The 22,182-nt window shown below is 38.6% G+C and overlaps 1 protein-coding gene across 3 annotated transcripts in view; it reads left to right on the forward strand.

The window, feature by feature from the left end:
* Positions 1-1,546: 1,546 nt before the first annotated feature.
* Positions 1,547-22,182, forward strand: part of phc2a (polyhomeotic homolog 2a (Drosophila)) — a 73,815-nt gene continuing 53,179 nt past the window's right edge. Inside the window, exons 1-2 of one of the 3 annotated variants that reach the window (XM_052092155.1) lie at positions 19,249-19,328; positions 19,403-19,473. In XM_052092155.1, the coding sequence (XP_051948115.1) occupies positions 19,321-19,328; positions 19,403-19,473 (79 nt within the window). In that variant the 5' untranslated portion in view covers positions 19,249-19,320. Of the gene's footprint in view, positions 1,667-19,248; positions 19,329-19,402; positions 19,474-22,182 lie in introns of those variants that run through there. The other 2 variants (XM_052092154.1, XM_052092156.1) reach the window with 2 other exon arrangements.

Here is a 22,182-nt window from a genome sequence, read left to right on the forward strand (position 1 = left end):
CCAGCGCATCGACGGCTCTGAAGAAAGCAGCCGTCGAGTCTGTTGGGAGCCTGCTCAGAGGGCGGTGACCACTGAGCCCGAGGCGGTCGACGGCCTGTGTGAGGAGGCGCTGCTAGTTCTTCCTCGACTCGGTCGCGGGTCCTGCTGGATTCCTGGGCCGAGGAGGTGGCTTGGAAGCCTGACCACTCCTCGCTGTCCGAAGCCATGATGGAACAGCAGCCCTTATCCTCCGCCTCGTCATCCAAGATGGCAACAGTGCGGCCGCCGGCGGCAACTGCGCTGGCCCCGGGGGCGGGAGGGTGAAAGCGAGGCTCGAGGGAGAGGCTCCGGCGAGGTAGTCGCTTCTAACACCGGTTCCGGCAGCCTTTGGGAGCGGCGCTTCTTTCTGCGCGGCGAAACGAAAGGCGACGCGGCGGCTTCGGTTTTGAGTGCTTCAAGTCGAGCCCGCAGGGTCGACATCGGAAGCTCCTCGCAGAGGTCGCATCCGCCGTCGGCGAGGGCGAGCTCTGCATGTTCCAGTCCCAGGCAGAGATCACAGATGGGGTGGCGGTCTCCGGCGCTGAGAGGGGCGCGGCATGAGGCGCAGGTGGTGCGAGGCATCTTAAAAAAGACGCTCGTTGCTCTTTTTGTGAAGTTCGCTGAGGAACTAGTTTGCTCTAAAAGGGATACGTCGCCGGATGGCGTAGCTCGCAGGATGGCTGAAGGTGGCGAAGACGGCCGGCTTCTTCGAGCGCTGTCCAAGCTTGCTAGATGCCCCTCGAACGGCGACGCGGCTTCTGCAGTTCAGAGATGCGAAGAGCTTCGCTGAATAGATGAAAATCAGGGTTCCAGCCTACGAACTTACGCTTATATGCACTCTAGCCACGCCCATTCTGGCGGGCTTTGATACAGTGACGGCGTGGGCGCCTGTCATTGGACGCAAGTTCACTCAAGTTCGTCTATAGGCTGCAGCAGTTGCCACAGAGCAACCAATGAGCTCGCTAGCTAGCCCGCTCAAGGTATGCAGCTGCTGCACTGCGTTGACAATGGATACAAAATTAAGGATAATTTTTTGGCTTCAATATCTCAGAAAAGATGAATCTTTCCCGTAGCGTAAGCTAGCTTACGCAATACGAGAGAACCTCTCGTAAGAGAACTCACAATTGCAAGATATTAAGTCACAGTTGTGAGATTTAGAGTCAGAATGACTTAATTCTGTGGTGGAATTTAACTTCCCTATATTTCAGTTCATTTACGCTCCTTTGTTGCATCATCTTTGCATCTCTGTTCACACATTACAGTTATGACATCCCTTGGGACATTTAGTTTTCATTACGCTATTTCCACAGTTGAAAACTCTGTGCATATTCTACACATTTCCTTTATATGTCTAGAGTAAGTGATCAACGGTCCTGTCAAAGGGTTTCTATAAGAGAGTGAAATGAGAGAGAAGCTCAGAGGGAGGGAGGAGCAAGAGGTGGATCATAATGAATCTGAGGCAGCTTATTGGGGAAGTGAAGTCACATGATTGTTTTAGGAATGCTAATTCATGCTGTATTTTTTTCTCCTCTTCTGTGCTTGGTGTAGTCTGTTGCTGTCGGATAGAGCAGCTCTCAGACATGTTGTAGGATATCAGGAAAGGAGAAAACGCTTTAAGTTGAGGAAGGAGACGAGGCCTATTCAGAGGGTATGTAGAGCTTTATTAAGATGTGCTTGTTTGTTGCTTTACATGAGACTTCGTCAAGCTCAACTTATATGTCTGTCTTTTTCTATGTTTCTCGTGTGTGTGTTGACATTGAAGGCTGTGTGTGTGTTATATCAACAATGTGTATGGTCTATGTGTGTGTCTGAATGTTAAATAGGGTGTGTAAATGTGCGCACGTGTGTGTGTGTGTGTGTGTGTGTGTGTGTGTGTGTGTCTGTGTCTGTGTCTGTGCATGTTCATTTCGGCACAAATTATGTTTACTTTGGAGAATTCCAGCACATGTTTTCACTGCACTGGTTTTCACTACGGTTGCTAACATCAGAGCTCATAGAGTGGGATACAGATTGACAGACATTATTTAGATGGGTTTGAGGAACTTAAAACCCTTCCTAGATTTGTCAACTGGATTACATAATCAATGTAACCAATACAAGCCCTGTGACAGAGAAGAAACCATCAAGTATTTCTTTCAAAGCTAAATGAGTGATGTATGTGGACATACGGCACATCATTTGAAATGTTTTTTAAGGATTATTGATGAGTTTGCTCAACCCACATGTACACAAGAAGCTTTTAGTCCAACTGGGGACAATGAATTCCCGGACAGCGGAGCATTGTGCGAGTGGACAGAGTGACAGCCAGAGCTAGTGCTGATACAATGCATTTAACCTACCACCTCTCAAATAACATGACCATCTGCACTCTTTCGGTACATGCCAGTTTGAACAAATGCTGTAAACAAAGCCAAAAAGGAGTGATATTTGCAATCCACTTGTGTTTAATCTTGTCTGTGGTGTCATCTTATTCATTTGATAGCTCCTTCCTAATCACTGAACTGGACTCTTTTGTTATAAATTTAATTTAGTTATATTTAGTGTGGTAATTAGCATTTAGTATTCATAAATTTTGTTTTGTTAAAGGAACATCTCCTTTTTTGGGGTTTGGAACAACATCAGGGTGAGTAAACAATAACAAAATTGTCATTTAACTATGTCAATAAAACTAGTTCAATTCGTTTTATTTTAGCGAACGGTAATGCTGTCTTTACAGCCATTGTGTGGTAAGAAATAATATTTTGAGTTTTTCTTTCAGTTCATTTTATAAAATGTACCAACATACTGTCATAAAAACTTTAAATCATGTAATATCATATTACATGGCAAATACAAAAAGGTACGACATTTATTCCCATAACCTACCTATCGACAACCTATCGACAGACAAAAATTTATAGTTTTCAAATCTAGCCTCGTATCCAACAATTTATTTAAAAAAAAGGCAATGTCTGTGTACAAATTTAGTGAATCATTCCATGTTTATTTATGCAATGCAAATTATGTATGTATGTCAGTAACCTGTAATATGCTTCCCTCGTCTTATTCCAAACCTTAATGTTCTCACTCTTCTTAAACCCAAAATTTATTTTAATATTAAAATCATGGAAATATATAGGGTTTGTGTTAGTGATTAAACTTAATCACAATAACATTGTTCCTTGGTTTGTAAATTTGGAAGGAAAATCGTATGTTTTTGTATGAGCCAACTATTAAAAGCCATACTCTTATTACTTGTACTTATTACTATTATTATTATAACTATTAATGGACCTGCTTGGCACAACTGATTGTTGTGTTGTTGCTGAAAATCAAGCATAGCTTGTTGGTCTTATACCACCAAAGGGCAGGTCACCTCTGAATGTTAACTGGAGTAACATTCTCATGTATTACACTTGCCTTTCCTGTGTCATGGGCCTCACAATGAGCTTGAGTAGTTCACCCTCACCCTCAGGTCACTCTAATAATCAAACAGTGCTTTATGAAGAGCCACAACTCTGCTTCCCCTTAAAGCACCAGGAAATGAGGGGTTCATTGAAAGCAGGGCATGAGCCTCCTTTAGATTCAAGTGCAGTCATACATTCATACATGCAAGCTTTTTTCTATATTGTTCTCTCTAAAGGTCTGGTATTTTCTTTGGGGAACAAAACTTTTTATCTCCTTATATTTATATGTTTCCTCACTTTAAGTGATTAGATACTTGTTGAGTGCACTCAAATAGTTCATACAAACTGCCTTTGATATTACATCTAGTCAACAATCTCCCCTTGTGTTAATTTCACTAAGGCCATGTCCACACCAAAACATTTTTGGTTAAACAAATTTTACATTTCCTAACGTCATCGTTTTCTAATGTATACGGTACTTGAGAGGCTTTTTGAAAATCTCTGTTTATGATTGAGTAAACCTCGCAGTGCAGTGAGAGACGTAAACCTAGCAAAATCAATGCATTTCAACTGAAAACATAGAAGTGCAGATGTAGCCTAAATATAAAAATCAACTAAAATCTATAGTCAAGCTAATCATTGTAAACTAGTCTTGTAGTGTATACATTCCCTAACACTAACTAGAAATGCTCTAAAGGGATATCTGTTGGTTTTTTACTTAATGTTTAAGCTAAAAATCCTTGACACATTATTGGCTCTAGTCTTTCTAAAAATACTTCATAAAACAGTCAGACAATCAGACAATGCTTGTCCCTAAATTATTTACAAGAGGCCAGTAACAGTCAAATTAATGTTTGATGTTACACAATTTGGATCTGTTATATGATAGCAAGGTAAGCTGTATTTTGCTCATATGAGGCTGTGTATGCTTCCAAAAGCAGTTAAAGGGCACCTATTATGGCATTTAAAATGTTCCTAATATTGTTTTGGGAGTCCCCAACAACAGTTTTACATGCATGCAATGACAAAAAACCCTTTTGTTGTCTTATAATATGCATTTATGTTTACCTGATTTGCTCACCGACTCCCAAATGATTCGTTCAACGACTCATTTTTCCAAACCCCTCCTTTGCATGACGCTAATCTGCGGTGATTGGTCAGATGACCCAGTCAGTTGTGATTGGTATACTCTGTGCAGAGATTGTCGGAAACGGAACGCCCATCACCGCTTTGTAGTAAAAAATCTAAATCAGAGAATGAATTTGAGTTGATTTATGTTAGCGATCATAGCCCAAAGTTCGGTGGTAAACACCCAATCAGTTATTGTTTGCGTTAGCCCAACGCATAAACATATTGATAAAGCACTGCATTACTACAAGTTATTGCTCTATTCTTTATGACAACTCCAATAACATCGACAAACATTTCACATATTTCAAAAAAATTGACATTGGAGACCTAGAAGCTGCGCTGAGCGTAACTTACACAACACACACAAATACTTATTAAGCATGCTAAAAAACACATAAAAGCAACAATTATTAATAATACTTACAGGTTGTGATTCGGAGGAGGAAGCTGATCCAAATAAACTTGGTACTGAACCTTCCTTCAGTATCAACCGGTTTGCGAATCCACACTTGATAGCATTCATGTTCATAAAGCAATCCTCATTAAAATGACGCGAACACAGCACAAGGTTCGGGCTATACTTGTGTGGTATAGTTGTAAATATAAACTCTAGCCACTGATTCTTCACATGCTCGTCCCTGGGCAGTGAAAAAAAGGTCGCTTTTGATATGCACTTCAGAACACAGCGTCTTGTTGTCGACATGATGTTTTCAAGTTTTCCCTGGTGTCTGCGCGCACAATGAGTGGGCGCGGCCAATTTGATAATTTTTCGTCTTGACGTCACAACGAAAAGGAAAATGACTCATTGGAAAATCGATTCATTAAATTGACTCAGAGTCGACTCCTACTTTTGAGAGACAATAACTTTTTTTACGGTGAATTTCATATATAAAACTTTGCAGGATGTTTTTGTTCACTTAAATCTATGTTACACACTACATGAAAGGTAATTTTCAAAATTCCATAATAGGTGCCCTTTAATGTACCAGTAGAGTTATTCTAGATGAAATTAATTTGATTAAAGATCAATTGTAAAATGTTATTTTATTTATGTTCAAATACTCTCTCCTATTACAGCTTAATAAGCAGATAAAATTATAACCAAGTAATTTGTAGGTTGTTCTATGTGGCACTTTTAAAACACTAATTCCCAATTGACCCGTGTTTGAGCAGGACACAGGAATAAATGTTATGTGGCATCTAATGGTGAGATCCATTTTCAGTGATAAAAGCTGTGAGAAGTAGTAACAGATGAGCTGAGATGTTTTCATACATCTCTGTTTGAGGCCTCGCAGAGATGAGATGCAGACCCTGAAGATGAACGCGCTTACCTCAACGCTCACCATGACATCCTTCTATCACTGATGATGCTTTCTGCCGTGTGACTCGCCCATTAAGACAAACTCAAAACAGACTAGTGTGTCAGGGCCCTCTCTTTCATTTTTTGACACTCTGATACTTATATGAAGCTTAGATGTATACACAGCTCTTCAACTTTTGACTGTCATGAAGAATTATGTATTTTGTTCTTAGAGAAAATCAACTTGAGAACTGTATCAGCAGAACTGTCCAAAAATATTCAGTCTTTGAGTTCAAAAAGTCACTACTAAATGAAGAAGTATTAGCGGCAACAAATATGTGATAACACTGTTATCTTGGACAGGTCTTAACAGCTGTTTTCAATGGATAATGTCTTGTTTGAAGATATTATATTACCGATTAGTAATTTTCTAAAGTTTTTATAAAAATGAAAATGACTCCCTCACACATCTTTCCAAACAAGTCTGACTTACTTTCTTCAATTGAAAAAAAAGAATGTAAATTTTTTAATTTTTGCTGAAAGTCAGGTCACATAATGTTTTACATTAATGAGTTAAACATAATGTTTTGTGTATGTCGTGACAGATCATCATTGACATTAAATCTGGTGTGAAGCACTTGATGTACCCTATTTTAATGTACACAAGCATAAAAAAGTTTACAGTGCTTTGAAAAAGGTGAAGATTTTTAGCAAATGGTGATTTGAATTTCAATGTGATTGTTATACATCGCTATTGTATGGCTATAGAAGACTTTGAATATATCACACAAGTCGTATTAACTGCTTTCATGGTGCTTTTTTTACAGTTTGATCTAAATTCACTTTTTTAATAGAAAAGAGCAGCCAGGAACTTTAGCTAAATATCATCTTATGTGTTCCACAGAACCCGAAAGCCTTGCATAATGCCGGTTCTATCATAAAAGACTCTGAATGAATGGAAGTATTATGAATGTAGAGAAAAGTATAATATTGCTATTTGGCGTAATCCCCATCCTACGGTTCAGCACACAGATACTTGCTTGAACCGTCAGAGCCTGCCAGATGCTATGAATGCAGGGGAGCAGATCTTACCCCTGCCTAGGACGGGACCTAAACTGGTGGAGATGGGTTGAAGGGGGAGAAAAAAACAGAAGTGTGTGAACAATAAAGATGGTGTGTAGGCTTATAAAGCGGAGGATGTAAAGTGACTGGAGGAGATGCCTGATTGAAGAAAGCATAAGGATCCAGAATCTTCCTGCTAGAACTACTGCTTACGCTTCCATTTCTCTGATAACAGAGTGAGGTATATTTCTATGGGAAATGCCCCAAGTGTAACCTAGCATGGAAGCACCAATAATACCACATCTGTCTGAAGGGCAGACCAATCACAGCTTGTTAAAGGAGTCCCCCTCCTCCTTATATTAACCACTATAATGCTCTGAAATGACATTCTAAGTGAGTCTGTGCAATCAGGGAAGTCTGGTGAGATACCTCACTCTGCCAACATTCTCTTTCAAAAATGTGTTCAGTATCTCACTATGGGAAAGATATGGCCAACTCCCGTATTGCATGCTGTCCGAAGCCGCCCCTCCGAACTGTGACAGAGAGAAATTAAATATAACCTCTAATTTATTTAAAGAGACAACTCTGAGAACTGAATGTGCCATGGATGGCAGCCATTAAAAATGTGTGTGGGGAAGCCCAGCTGGCCACAGCACAAGTATCCTTTATGGACACACCCCTAAATAAAACCCATGAGGTGGCCATGCCCCTAGCTTAGCATGAACACTCTCAAGAGGCTCAAAAGGTGCCTTGAGAGTGCATTAAGCACCATGGATAGGTACCATGATGGAATCAAAGGCTTAATAGCTTGCCGCAAATGGCACACACCCTTCATAAATCTGCATATGAGAGGATGTCGGTTGGTTTTGTCAGACCCCACATGGCAAGCTGAAATAGCAGCCAAATACACTTTAATAGCTGAAAAGGCTTTATTACTGTCCAACAAACTCACTCAGTGGCTGAGACTGGGAACACTGAACTTGGGGTAATGAACAGGCCCAACCACAATGGTGAACATAACATATGCCTGCATCACATTCTCTTTTCCTCTTGGCAGGTGGGGGTGAGGATTTGTCAGGCACGAGAGGAAACATCGTAGAGAACTCTAGTGCTGCCAGTTCCCCTCCAAAACAACAAATGCCCATGATATTTAGCTTCTTCTTAGAGGGGTGTGCCGATTGGGATTTAGCAGCAACGGCCGTGAATTTCTGCTTACTCCAAGGCATAGAGCTTGAAGCAGACAGTTGGAGAAGCGCTGTGTGGTCCACACCCTGAAACCTAACAGGCTGAGAACCCCTCATAAATATCCAACTCTGTGTTGGGGTGTGGGCAGTGGAGTAGCGGGAGCACAGGGAGCTTGTTTGCATGGCAGACAGAAATCAATTGTCTCTTTTTTTCTTTTTTATGAATGTCACATTTCTGCCACAATCAGCTCCTTCCAGTCAACAGTGGCATTGAGAAGGTCTTGTTTCTCTCTGTCACTGAGGCTCAACAGATCAAGCCAGAGCGATCTCTCACCAGCAATGGTGAGGGCAATTGTCCTGCTGCAATTTTTGGACCACGCCATGTGAGGTGCAAAAATGTAGGTCCATCATTTTGCATATCTCCTCCCAGACAGCTGAGTTTGAACTGCCAGTGTCTAGTTGCCAACAGCTCTGCCTGATAAGCCATCATGAGAGAGTTTGAATTAAGTGCTTTTACTGACAGAGCCGAAAATTAGTTTTTGACGCTGTGTAGCACTCCAATTTCGCAGGAAGAGAAGTGCTGGCAGAGGAGAGAATGGCCCTCCTGTTTGGATGCAGGTGATGGGCCACCGAAAGATCACCGTTAGGGTAACTAGTCAAGCAACGAATAGCCATTGACGGGCACGCAACGGGAGAACGGCTTATCCAAAAAGCGCTTAATTTCACTGAATTGAGCAGGCAATGGTAGCAGCAGTTGTTTTGCTGGTGGGAGACGATAGGGGAGTTTTTTCAGTCGTAAAAGTATCGCTGGACCTCCAGGAGATGCTGGCCAATCAATATTTAGCCTAGTTGCTGCCCGTTTGCTGACCTCAATAAGGTCACAGTACACAGTGCTGGATGCCACTTCGTCACTCTGCCTACTCGAGGGAAGCATCTTGTCATTCTCATCTTCATCTGAGTGTTCCCTGAGAAGACATTTTTCATCCTCCTAATCGCCATCATTTCACCTCCCCGCTCTCCTCAAGCAACTGCATATCGAACAGCAGGGGTAAATTGGGAGATTCAATATCCATAACATCCCCCAACTGGCATAATCCTGTGTGACTTCACACCCTCTGTTGTAGGTCTAACAGCCTCTGTTGTACGTCTAACAGCGAGACAAGAGGATCAGCCCTGGAATATTCAACAACTTTCTGAACCAGCTAAGGCTGTTATTATAGGAAGGAGATGGGCTTCTTTAAAAAGCTGTGATTGTTCTGCCCTTCGGACAGATGTGGTTTTCTTGGTGCTTCCATTGTCCGTCACGCCTGAGGCATTTCCCATAGTTGGATACGGAACGAGAGAAGAGGTGGCCATATACTGTACTTCTAGTGTATTATATAATTTCTAACAAAATCTGTCCAAAAAAAAAAAAGTTTTTTGAGTTTGTTGCATTGGTTAAAAATGGCTTTCCAGTGCATGATTTTTTACATTTTTTTTAAAGAAAATTTAAACACCTTCATTCAGTTGAGATCAGTCAACATGAACACTCTGGCATGCAAAGTTGCCGAGCTGGTGCAAACTTGCCTACATCTGTATGATCGTTTGTGTAGAGACATTTTCCAAGACCATGTTGTCATTTATTTTTTAGATTAGTCTACAAATGGAACCAAATCTACTCAAGTACTCTTAAGTGCCCATTGACTCTGAACAACTGATTGTTGTTTTGCATGCTATAATTGGTCTGCCCTTTGGACAGACATCTGTTGACCTGACAGCGTATGTCTCATATTAAAATGCTCCTCTAAACACTTCCCCCAGTGGCATGGCCGGTGTCCAAATGTTTGCTGACAGTATTTCGTTGCCTGACTGTTTCGACCTTCTTTCTAACTTCACTGTGGATGTATCAGAGACTTAATGACAGAATTATCATTTTTAGGCAAACTTTAGTCTCTTTTTTTTACTTTAAGTCTTTCTCTTTTTCTTGTGCATAGATAGGTCTCACTCTCCTAATGAAGTGAGTCTTATTTTTGGGAGTAAAACAGTTGCAGTGTCAGAGTAAACCAGACCTGTGTCTGAATGAGAATGTGTGAGTGCAGCTGACAGTCTGTAGTAACTGTTTGAGAGTGTTATGATGTGAGTACAGACATTCTCTCTCTCTCTCCCCCGCTCTCCTGCACAACTGTTGCCTGGGCAGATGAAAGTGATTCCTGCCTGCTTCTAAGCTTCTTGCCCAGATGTTCTCTGTCATCCTCTCCCTCTCACTCAGCTCTCCGGCTCAGGTGCCGACAGCTGCTTGACATAAATCCTCCTTTCCTTTAGTGGTCAATGTTTTGCTGTTTTAAAAATCTTTTAAAAGTCTTTGCTAACTAATGCTGTTTTTGTTGTCATCACTGTTAGTTATTTATTGTGCAGTAATGCTCATCTTTTTATTTAATGATGTTTGTTGTTTAAATAAAAGTTAAATTATTGAGATTTGTTTGTTAAGTGTTAAGATTATGGATGTCTAAAAGTGGAAAGTGGAAGTAATAATGGGATAAACTTCTATAGAGGTGAATGGAAGACCACATCATATATTATTTTTGCATCCCCAATTGCTACAAAAACAAAGAAAAAATCCACTAATACGACTTTCCAAAAGAGGACAATGAAGAGTAATGGATTACAGTAGTCAGAAGTTTGTTGGTTTGTTTGTGTTTTAATTAATGCCAGGGTAATATAACACAAAGTATAGTGTTATAAATGTACATTTAAATAATTTTATAATTTAAATATTTGCTATATTTAAGCTGTTAAACCATAGTGATCATAGTCTGTGAAAAGGGTCCATTGATGTAGCTGGTAAACATTCTTTGCAAGATCATTACTTTTTCAGAGACAAAGATATTAGAGATCACTTCATGTTGAGATGGTCAGGACTCCAACACAGTGTGCAAACAAAAGACTGTGGTGAAATATACGCCTGTATGGCTACCAACTGTCTTGTTTTTGCCACGACATCCTCTATTTTGGCTGTAATTTATTTGTCTTGATGCACATAGTTGAAATTACTGACGTCACACCGCAAGCAACCATGCTTCCGGGTTCTTTTAAGCAGCATATTTCAGTGGTGGATATTGGCATTACTGCCGTTTTAATAATCGTTTAAGCATTATATAATTAAATAATGTTTGTTGATGTTAACTAAAGTCATTATAAAGGGATGTCTGTGGTTTACAGTAAAGAAATTGTATAGGTTATTTCTGAAATCTCAGAAAAACAAGTTTAAACTTGATTCAACATGCTTGTATTATTATGTCGGACCTGTAACAGGTTGATGAAAACACATCCTCACACGTTTAACACGCTTCTAAAGCCTGAGAAATGTGGTACATAAAAATGAAAACTACCATCAGACATACAATATGCATCTTTAATGCTTAAATGATTAACCCACATATAGTAAATACTAATATTTGAAATATCAAAACTATCATCATATTCCATGTTCAACTTTAATGACAACTTGAATTTTTTACTTGTTGCATTCAAAATAAATTCAAAGACATAGTTTTCTTAGTTAGACATAATTTTTATTCACATATCTTTTCACAAAATGTAGCCTATGCGTTGCAATGGTGGAGACATGGTCCCGTTTTTGCCGTTAGACCTTCCATGGGTTTTGTTCATATAAAATCATATTTGCCTCATATCTGTCACATCAATTGCAATTTGGAAATTAAAAACAGCGGTTTGCGATCAGAGTTAGAGCAATGAAAAGTTCAAATCCACCAACAGCAGCTGAGAGGCAAGTGGGTGTCTGAGCAGACTTAAATGATGATCTGTGAAATATCATAAAATATGTAAAATCCTGAGTTTATCCTGATCCACCGATGCTGATGGAATTTTAAAGAAGCCCAAATTTTAGGGGGCCTTGGTAGCTAGCAGCGAGTAAAGACACTGACTACCACCCTTGGAGTCGTGAGGTCGAATCCAGGGCATGCTAAATGACTCCAGCCAGGTCTCCTAAGCAACCAAATTGGCCCGGTTGCTAAGGAGGGTAGAGTCACATGGGATAACCTCCTCGTGGTCGCGATAATATGGTTCTCGCACTTGGTGTGGCGCGTGGTGAGTTGTGGAAGTCGTGGAAGCCTCCACACACACTATGTCTCTGCGGTAACACGCTCAACAAGCCACGTTATAAGATGCACGGATTGACTGTCTTGGACGCGGAGGCTACTGAGATTTTTTTCTCCGCCACCTGGATTGAGGCGAGTCAATACACCACCATGAGGACTTAAGCGCATTGGAATTGGGCATTCGAAATTGGTGAGAAAAGGGGAGAAAAAAATTTCATAAAAACAAGCCCAAATCTCTAATACTTTTTTGGAAATGCTCTGTTTCAACTCCACAATCAACACTTTTTGGGCATTTTTAGCTCAATTTGAGCAAAGTGCCCATAGACAGCAGTTGATTTCTCTGCTGCCATAAGAACCTGGAAGTGTCAGAGCTGAGAGTTTTTTTGTCAGCTGTAACTTCATCTATTGTCCTGTATTTCAGCTGAGATTCGATCGTGGGAGACCATCACCACCGGTCGACCCGTAAATCGATCGAAGTGGAATCAGTCCCACCCAGTAAACATTCCATTATTTCCCAACACTGGGACATAATAGGCCCTTTCCCACCTACAGTCCAGGTAATTTTTCTTTAGTAAATTTCTATAAGAAGTCGTATGAGGAAAGGAACACCAGAGGAGACTTTTCTAAAAGTTACCAGTGACGTAATCTAATATTGACCATTTTTCTTCTGATGTGGTTGGAACATGAAATTGAATAGCAATATTAACAAAATCAACAACACCAAAAGAGGATGCCGGGATCGGAGTTACACTTTTGTTTTATACGTGCTTTGGCTGCAAACAAAAACATAGGCAGCTGCCTAATAATTTAATGGTTTATATGACGGCGTGTTTGGTTGAAAGGAACTATAAAGGATACTGGTCTCTGAACAGTTTAAAAAGCACCATGTTTCATCCTACCTCAGCCCCCGAAGGCAGCATTGTCCCATTTTCGGACGCTGTCTCTGTCTTCAGGTTATAGTTTAAACTGGGCGCGAGAGCTGTGCGTGCTACAGCCGTAGTGACAACATGTTGAAAGCAATATAAACCTATTTATCCAACACAGTCTTTTACAATAAAAGCTTTTATGACTCAACATAAATTACTGTACTGAAATACTCACTCATTTTCTTAAAAAACACATTTTGGTGCAAGTTACCTCTCATCGATACTTTCCTCATGTAAACTAGATTTCATGATAGTTTAGTGTATAATAGTGTTCAATTACTCACTCTCGATACACTGTCATAAATAATCGATGTAGTAATCCAGAGATCCAGACTTTTATTTTCTGTATAGTCAAACAGTTCAAACAGTACAGATGCAATGAAAACTAAAAGCATGTCTCCCGATGAAGTTACACACACATGTGAGAAACGGTGAACATCTTTGGAAACTTTGTTGGATACTTTGTTGGTTTTATGTTAGTTCTGTTAAGGGAATTGTAAAATTAGCACAAACTTCTGAGAAGCATTCTAGCAGCTAGTAGTTTACAATGGCGGCTGTAGACTCCTCTATTTTCTCAATGCTTTGTGTCACCCTAAAATGGCTTAGAGGAACTTTAGTTCCTTAGGTGCGAAAGTGGCGAAAAGTTCTAGTCCCGGGGGAAAGTTCCTAAAATGGGATTTAGTACTGCCAGTGGGAAATGGCATAATTAAGCGGTGAGATGAATAGGGAAACTCGAGGGCCGATCATCCTTTATAACTCTCCCTAAAGCTGGATACAGATTTATTAACCCTTCACATTCACAGCATGTGTTAGTCTGGACTATTTTCACTGTTTATATAGTAATATTTTATCATCACCAAATCTTGTATGCCTAATAATACAAGTATTGTGGAGCAACAGTGTGCAGACACAGTTTCCAATTGTTATTTCAGTCAAACTACTGTTGTAATTTGATTGCTTCACATAAATTGGGACATATTGTATATCAATGATTGCCTGAACTGTGTGATTTTTGGTTCTTAAAAAACAAAACAAAAAAACAGTTCCACGAATGTAATGATGGGGGCATTTGCTCTGCAAAGATGTTAGCCTATCAGTGGGCATGTCTTAAAGTAGAAGTCGAAGAAACCGAAGACAGTGTAGAAAAAGGTAATGTAATACTACATTAATACTACATTTGTGCAAAAAACTTTACCAACATTATAAGCGAACTTCAAGAAAAAAAAATGTATGACATGATCCACTTTTCTCAACAATTCCTTTTTATATAGTGGAAAATGTGCAAACGTTGCATTGACAACTGATTCTCACCTGTGTTCTTCAGTAATAACTCTTAGGCTGGAAAACTTTGAGGTGCTTTGTAAACTGAGTGGTCTCTGGGGCATTAGTTCTTCCCTGTGGTAATGTAGTTTTATGGCTCTGAGAATTTGCACAGTGAGGGCCATGTGTGCTGCTGGCTGCAGTCTTGTTTTACACAAAGACAAGGGGTAAAATACAACCTGAAATGTTAGCACTCTTTTGGCAGGAGAACAGTAATTTATAGTCCCAGTGTGAGAATCTTTGAGCTAGACTTGTGACCAGTTATAAGCCAACCATATCCCCATATTTGATTTCAAGACAAAGACAAGACTTCTGTTTATTTCAGTATCATCAGCATGAATATATTTTCACACTGGACTGTGTGTCACTTTAGAATCTCTAAGGAAAGCAGAAATTCGAAGGGCTACAGTCAGTTATTATAATGAACATTGTGCATTGAGATCCCTTAGGCATGGCACATGCCTCACAAGAGTGCTGTTTAAATGTTTTAAAGCAGTTATGTACAGTTACTGGCATTCATTTGTAATTGAGACATGAAGATACAGTGGCGTTAATGACTGCCTTGGGGGCTTGTGTTGTAATTGCGAGAAAATATGTTACTGAGGTTTTAATTTATGTTATTACATGCTTGGACTCCAGATGGAATTATATTCATTCTGTTTGCGAGCATTGGACTGAATCATGCTATTTATACCTTTTGTCCTTGAAGTTTGCACAATTGATCAGGCTCTGGGAACCTAATTTATGTTAATGTTTCCATCATAAGACAATACTGTGAAGGCACATCATCCTGAATCAGTGTGAAATTACACAACACACCATTTATGCTTTCTGTCGGGTGGCTCAGAATAAAGCAGCTCTATATTTAACCTGGATAATTTCAATATGCAAAAACACAGATGTCCATATATTCATTTCACCCTCCATTTACGTGAAATGAGGTCACTATGAATATTTTTGCATGTGCAAACTGGTTATTTGCATGTGCAATATTCTGTCTGGCTGGAATCCTCAGATCCCCTCTGCATGTTTATTACAATGTGTGTGTGATTCCAAATCTTGCGTCACTGGCAATAAAACTAGTGTCTATAAAAACACTGGAGATTGTAGTCAGACAGAGAAACCCCCTGCCCCCTTTCATCCATACACTCCCTCCATAGAGCTTTTCACTCTTCAAGTGATACCTTGATTACTGAGGGGCCATATTTCATGTTTTCTCTGCTTAATAATGATGTTCCGCCAAGCAGACAACAGCTGACAGTTTTATGCTGGATCTTAAGGAAATTAGGGCCACAAATCTCCCTCTGCCTGGTTGCCACATAGAGGTTATGCGCTAACATGGAGAAGAGAGAGAGAGAGAGAGAGAGTGAGAGATCTGGCAGGACAGAACAATAGGTTGTCAAAGCTAAGATACATTTATAACTTTGAAGCCTGCAAACAACCCTTTTTAGGTCTGAATGAACCTGCTGACATTTGCTGAGAATGTCCATAGAAGGAAAATTTCACCTGAAGAACTCAAGATTTTTTTTCTAATAACTCATTGCATGTGTTTAAGATAAAAGAAGATACCGTAAGATGAAGAGCTATCAGTCAAACCCATCTTGTTTGGCTTAATGAAGATAGGCTTGTGAGCAATATGTCTAAACGTGTTATTGATCATTGGCTTCTGCTGACTCAGAGACTTGTCTTCTCAGAGAGGTTTCTCTTTCATAGCTCAGGAGATTTAATGGAGTGCTCAGTCATATTTTATGTATGTATCAACTTTGTCTCAGGTGTTTCTGCTAAAATTGCTTAGGAAAAATAGACATACAAGATACAATTGTTGACATGCATTAAAGCTGAAGTATGTCATTTCTGCGCCACTAGAGGCACCAAACGGAATGTTTTCAAAACAGTTTTCTGAATACGCCCCCCTTCGTCCATTGATCGAACAGCAGATAGTCCCGCCTCTAACTCAAGCCATTGGTTGAGTCGATGTTATTGTCTCTCTTGTGATGGGTCGCAAAAGAAAAATTTTGGAATTTTCATAGTGCCACAGAGACACAGTGCTTACAGTTTTCTAGAAAACCTATGAATGGCTTACCTATGGCTGTATCTGCATATTAAGCTGGGATAGGAGAAAGTATTTTACCACTGGAAAAGTTACATACTTAAGCTTTAATGGTATAGAGCTTTAAGATTAATATGTATACTTTTATTTATTTTCCTAAACTAAACATTTTAAAACAACGCTGCACAGCATAAACACAAACATAATTTGCCTAGGGTGCTTAAGTTTGTTTAGGGGAAAAAGTTCTTCTTCTTCCATTGTTTAACCCTCCTATTGTGTTCAGAATCTGCATAAACCTTTTGCATTCACAGATACATTTTAAAAAAAATCTAAATCATAACCCAATGTTTTTTTATGGTTTTAAGTCATTAATAAGTTCTTAACTGTTCATACTATTCATGTAAAAATATTGATATTTTGGCATGTTACTGACAAATATAGAAGTTTTAATATATTTTACATATTAATTAATATGCCTTTTGTTTGTTTTTAGAAATAATCAAATGTAAAAATTCTTTGACATTTCTTTGACACAACTACAGCAAAACCAGTGTGATACATGTGAAGACATCTTTTTTTTTTTTATCATAATATACAATTTATTTGAACATCTAATATGAGAATTACTTGTAATTTGAATAAAAAAACTGTTCAAAGCAACTTGGTGGTCAAAAGTTAATATTTTTCAACCAAACATCATCAAAACAACTGTACAACTCAAGTATACAACATTAATACTTCTTTTCTATATTTTCTATTATATTTACTTGTATGAACTGCCTAATGTTGATGCACGAGTATGCTGTAAGTTCATTGTCAAATGCCTGCAGAGTAAAATGAGAACAATTTCCTCTTTCATGCCCTATTTAGACTAATGTGTGCATCAACTAATACTCTTGCCACACCCCCTTTAGGCTGTAGTACCTTTGATTGAGTTCATTTGTTATGTTTTCTACATCTGTCATGTCTGTTTTGTACAGGAATGTGTGTGTCTATGTGTGACTGTATGAGCATGCATGTGTACATGTTTGTAAACAAGATTCAGTCCCACTGGAGACAAAAAAGTGTGTGAGAGAGTATGGGAAAGAGGCTTTAAATGTAAGTGAAGTACAAAAACATCTACATAATATGTGTAAAACTGCCCCATGAGAGCAAAAGATATATGTCTCTTAAACAATTTGATTAAAAAGTCTGAAAAATTGTTTTATGTGTATTTTAATACTCTTGACAAAGTCACAATGTTTAATTCCCGTACTAAAACTGTATTGTATTTAAAAATTATAATTTACATCTCCCGGGTCAAAAATGACCCGAATGTAGGTTAAATTAGGCTTTAAGCAGAGGTCTCCACTTGCACTCCATTTAATGTCATTGCTGTCTAGTAGAAACAACTGAGATATTAAAGGGATCTAATTTGTGATTTGTCTTTCCTGTGGGCAAATAAGACTGATGGCTCCCTCCTTCCATGATTTCTCTTTTTCTCTGTCTCTTTTTTTTAGTTCTCCTCACCTCTGATTTAAGACAAGCTCTGATGTGCGCTTAAAAGGCACATTGTAAAATGAACAAGTTGTGTCAAGATCTTTGACTACAGTGAAATCTTTTTAAATGATATCCACTGTTGTGCTTCAGTGAAAGTGTTCATGATCGAATCTGACAGAATGATAGCACAGTTGATCTTGGGACTGTCAGATCTGTCAAGTGACACCACATCTGACGGATCTGTTTAGGGCAGGAGTTCCTTATTGCTTTACTGTTTATTCACACTGGGCCAAGAAAGTGTCAAAACTAACAGCAAGCATCCTGTGATGAAGCTAATGTCCTAATGGGAGTCTTAGTTTAACTCACTGTGTGGTGAGGATGATATGCTAATTTCAGTCTAATTTAATGTAATTTTGAGAATACAACAGTCAGTTAGATTTGTAATCTTAAAAACAATAAAGTACTACACATTATATAGTAATAAATAAATTAAAATAAATTAAAAAAAAAATTATCAAAAAAACGTTAAGCTTTATTTTTACTTCAACATCAACATATAGGTTACAATTTATGTGAATATGCAAGGTGTACATTTTGTGGACATTTACCATTTGAATCACCTTTTTGTCTTTACTATAGTCCATTTTTAATGGTGCTATGGTGTGGCAAATACATTTTTAAAAGGTACAGATCCATTTAGTCTCTAAAATGGCCATAAAAACGACATGCATAGTAATTATAAAATGATTAATAAATAGTTTAAGATGAAGTTTAGCATACCACACTGCAGGTCAACTACCCAAATACATATATGTGCAGTATTCGGAACAAAATAAAAGAAACAGTGATTGACCAATAGTTCCGCTTCAGTCAAGTTTATGACATGACAATGGCACACAACTGTTCTAGCTGTTACTCGACATCTTTTGATGACCATGTTGTTGTGATCCTAGTAGACTGGTTTAACCTGGCTCTGCCCTGTCCAGACAGGCTCAGATTGGGTGTCTCTTCCATCTGGTATCAGGTCGGCCTGAGGGTGAGCCCTGGTTGTTTGATGTGGCCTGTTCATTCTCCTGATAACCCATCTTTACCTTAATGCCTTGGCTTAACTTCTTGCCGATTCAACTCTTTTCAATCCACTAAGTACTATCCAGTATCACTTATATCGATTTCAAGATTAAAGATCCAGTTCTCTCATACTAATACAATTTGTATTTCTTTACTCAGTGCATACTCCTCACTCTTGTTGCTACACTAAAATGTGCTTTTTTTTTTTTTACGTAACTCAATTTTGTGTGTAGATAGTCATGAGAGGGCTTTGTTGGCAGGATACCCAGGACTGATGATGACACCAGGCATTCAGTTAGATGCAGAGGTGTGTTCTGAGCCCTTTTCTAATGCATGGTTGAGGGCCAATGGACTGGAATAATGTGTAGTGTGCTGTGCTAGGCGAAGAGAAGAGCAGACCAAGAGGGGGAGTGTGACAAACTGTTGGAGAGGACTCGACTCTCCCTTTCAAGGTAATGGAGAGAGGAGTATATTAAGCTTTTATATGTCCTTGAAAGAATCCACATCTAATGGAAGGTTAAATGGGTTTAAACAAATTCCTTACATGTATTTTGATTACTTCCATCTCTCTGAGCATAATAAAGCTAGCTGTAGTAATAGATTGGATGTGGATGTGTCTTTCTATCTTGTACATTTCACATCCAAATGAACTCATGTAAACTCATAAAATGAGTGTGTCTACACTATAGATTTTAGGGCCTTCTTAAAGGAATAGTTTACCAAAAAATGTAAAGTTTTGTCATAATTTACTAAGCACTATTGCCGTTCTAAACCAGTTTGAGTTTCTACGTGAAGAATGTTCTAGTCACTCTTTTCCATGTAATTACAATGAATGGGGACTGGAGCTTTCAGGCTTCAAAAAGGATGCAAAAGTGTCATAATTGTGGTCAATATGACTTGTTGCTATATACCAAGTCTTCTGAAGTCATATGAGAGGTTTGTGTTAGGAACAGGTAAACTTTTGTTAATTCAAAAGTTGCTAATCAATGTTAATCTTCCCCTCCAGTGAGCTGTTAATTCAAGGACAACTGAGACTTGACCACTGAGTAAAGCCATTCCCCCACTACATGATTTGTGGTCGAAGTTTGCTGTTGCAGATAGATTTCCAATCACATCTTATCATGCATTGTGATTGATTGAAATAAATTAACAAAAAATATTGTTTAGCAAATAAATATGTGGTCTGAGTTAGGCATGCAACGGTATTCAGTAATATATTATATCACAATAATTAACATGCACAATATTGTTATCGAGGGCATAAATCATTCTAGATAAACTTTTAGCCAAATGATTTAGATTTATCTGATTGTACAATAGTTTTTTCCATCAACGTATCAAGATTCACAACATTTGTATGCAGCACAAATGACACTTGTACACTCTGATGTAAGCAAAACATGGACAAGTAGCATGGCTGTATGACAGCGAACAGACGTAACCATTTATTTCTGGAAAAATCTGATGATCACTGTAATTTCTTGCATGAATTTTCAGATAAATCTTTTTTTTTCAGCAAGATTTTGTAGTTTGTGCACTTCGTCCACGTTCTGCTGTGTAGTACGTGTGATGCTACGACAAGAATGATGACAAGAAACCTTGTTGTGTAATTTGAGCAGGTACAGTGATTGAGGTAGTCTGACAATCATGTAGTGATAGCGTGGCTTAAGTGAGACAATCAAGAATTGGATCATTCTGATTCACGAATGAACCATTTGGACCAATTTTGTGAACTCGATCAACTGATTCATTAAAAAGATCTGACTCTAAAGAATGATCCATTCATTAATTAGACATCGACTTAAATTTCTGTTTCTTACACAAAGCTATTCTATGACTTCAGAAGACTTGGAATATAGTTCACAAGTTGTTTGGACCGCTTTTATGATATTTTTTTATACTGCTTATGTATGCTTTTTGAAGCTGGAAGCTCCAGTCCCCATTCATTGTAATTGCATGTAAAAAGAACGACCAGTACATATTTAAAAATTCCTCCTTTTGTGTTCCATGGCAGAAACAAATTCATACAGGTTCAGGACTCCTATGAGGGTGAGTGAATGATGATAGAATATTCATTTTTGGGTGATCTATTCCCTTAATGCATGAGATCTCTCACACATGGTGTGGAAATGTTATCGCTGTTGTTTTGCACCATTGAAAATGATCTACAGTACTCTCCCATATGGCTTGGTGTGTATTCAGGCTTTGCTGTTGGTCTAGTTGTTCATCTACTGCGTTTAGGAAGCAGGCTGAGTCTAGCATGTCTACAAAAGTGTCCTCCCACCCCCCAAGATTAGAAACTCCACCCCATTTTGCCTGCAGCAGTCTTTGATGCCTTTGATGTCTGTTTGTTTAATGACATTATTGGGTCCCAGCCATTTGTAATTGGAGGAGTCCTGTCCAGAGAAGAGTGGGAGATTGGATTTTCCTTTGTGGTAGTTTTATCCTGTGACAAGTAGTGGCGGAAGCTGAGTGAGTACAGTGCATGCCTTTGATTTAATTTTGGCTTGTCAACTCTTTTTGCAGCATGGGAATTCTGGTTGTATGGTTTGATTTTAGAGTTTATATTTTGATTAGAACATTTCGCATTTGGATACTTGTTCTACAGTCCACACTGCAAATAATTAACCTTAATCAGTATATTTGTCTTGTTATCTGTTAATATTGAAATATCCCTTAAAAAAAAAGAAAATTGCATAAGATATTAGGACGTTTTCAGAGAATATATATCATATATATTGGGCTTGTTCCATTGGCATTTTTTCCCCACATGTTTTGCCTAAATTTAGTTAGGCTTTTGCTTGAAACAATTGACACAAATCTACAAATGGAACAAGAGAAAATATAATATGCATTCAAGATACATTCTCTGAATGTTTTTTTTTTTAAAAGGGATACTTAAACCAGAAATAAAAATTCTGTCATTTTTTACTCTCATGTTGTTCCAAATCCAAATGTACGACTTTCTTTCTTCCATGGAACACAAAAGGCAATGTTAGGAGTTATGCTAGATCTAGTCACCATGCACTTTTTATAGCATCTTTTTTCAATACAATGAAAGTGGATGGTGACTGAGACAGTCTTTAAATGATGACAAAATAACAATTTTCGATATCTTATTCAAATTTTACTTCTCAGGCAAAAATATCTTAAGGATATTT

The sequence above is a fragment of the Xyrauchen texanus genome, chromosome 25 (assembly GCF_025860055.1).
Source record: "Xyrauchen texanus isolate HMW12.3.18 chromosome 25, RBS_HiC_50CHRs, whole genome shotgun sequence".
Taxonomy (NCBI): Eukaryota; Metazoa; Chordata; class Actinopteri; order Cypriniformes; family Catostomidae; genus Xyrauchen; species Xyrauchen texanus.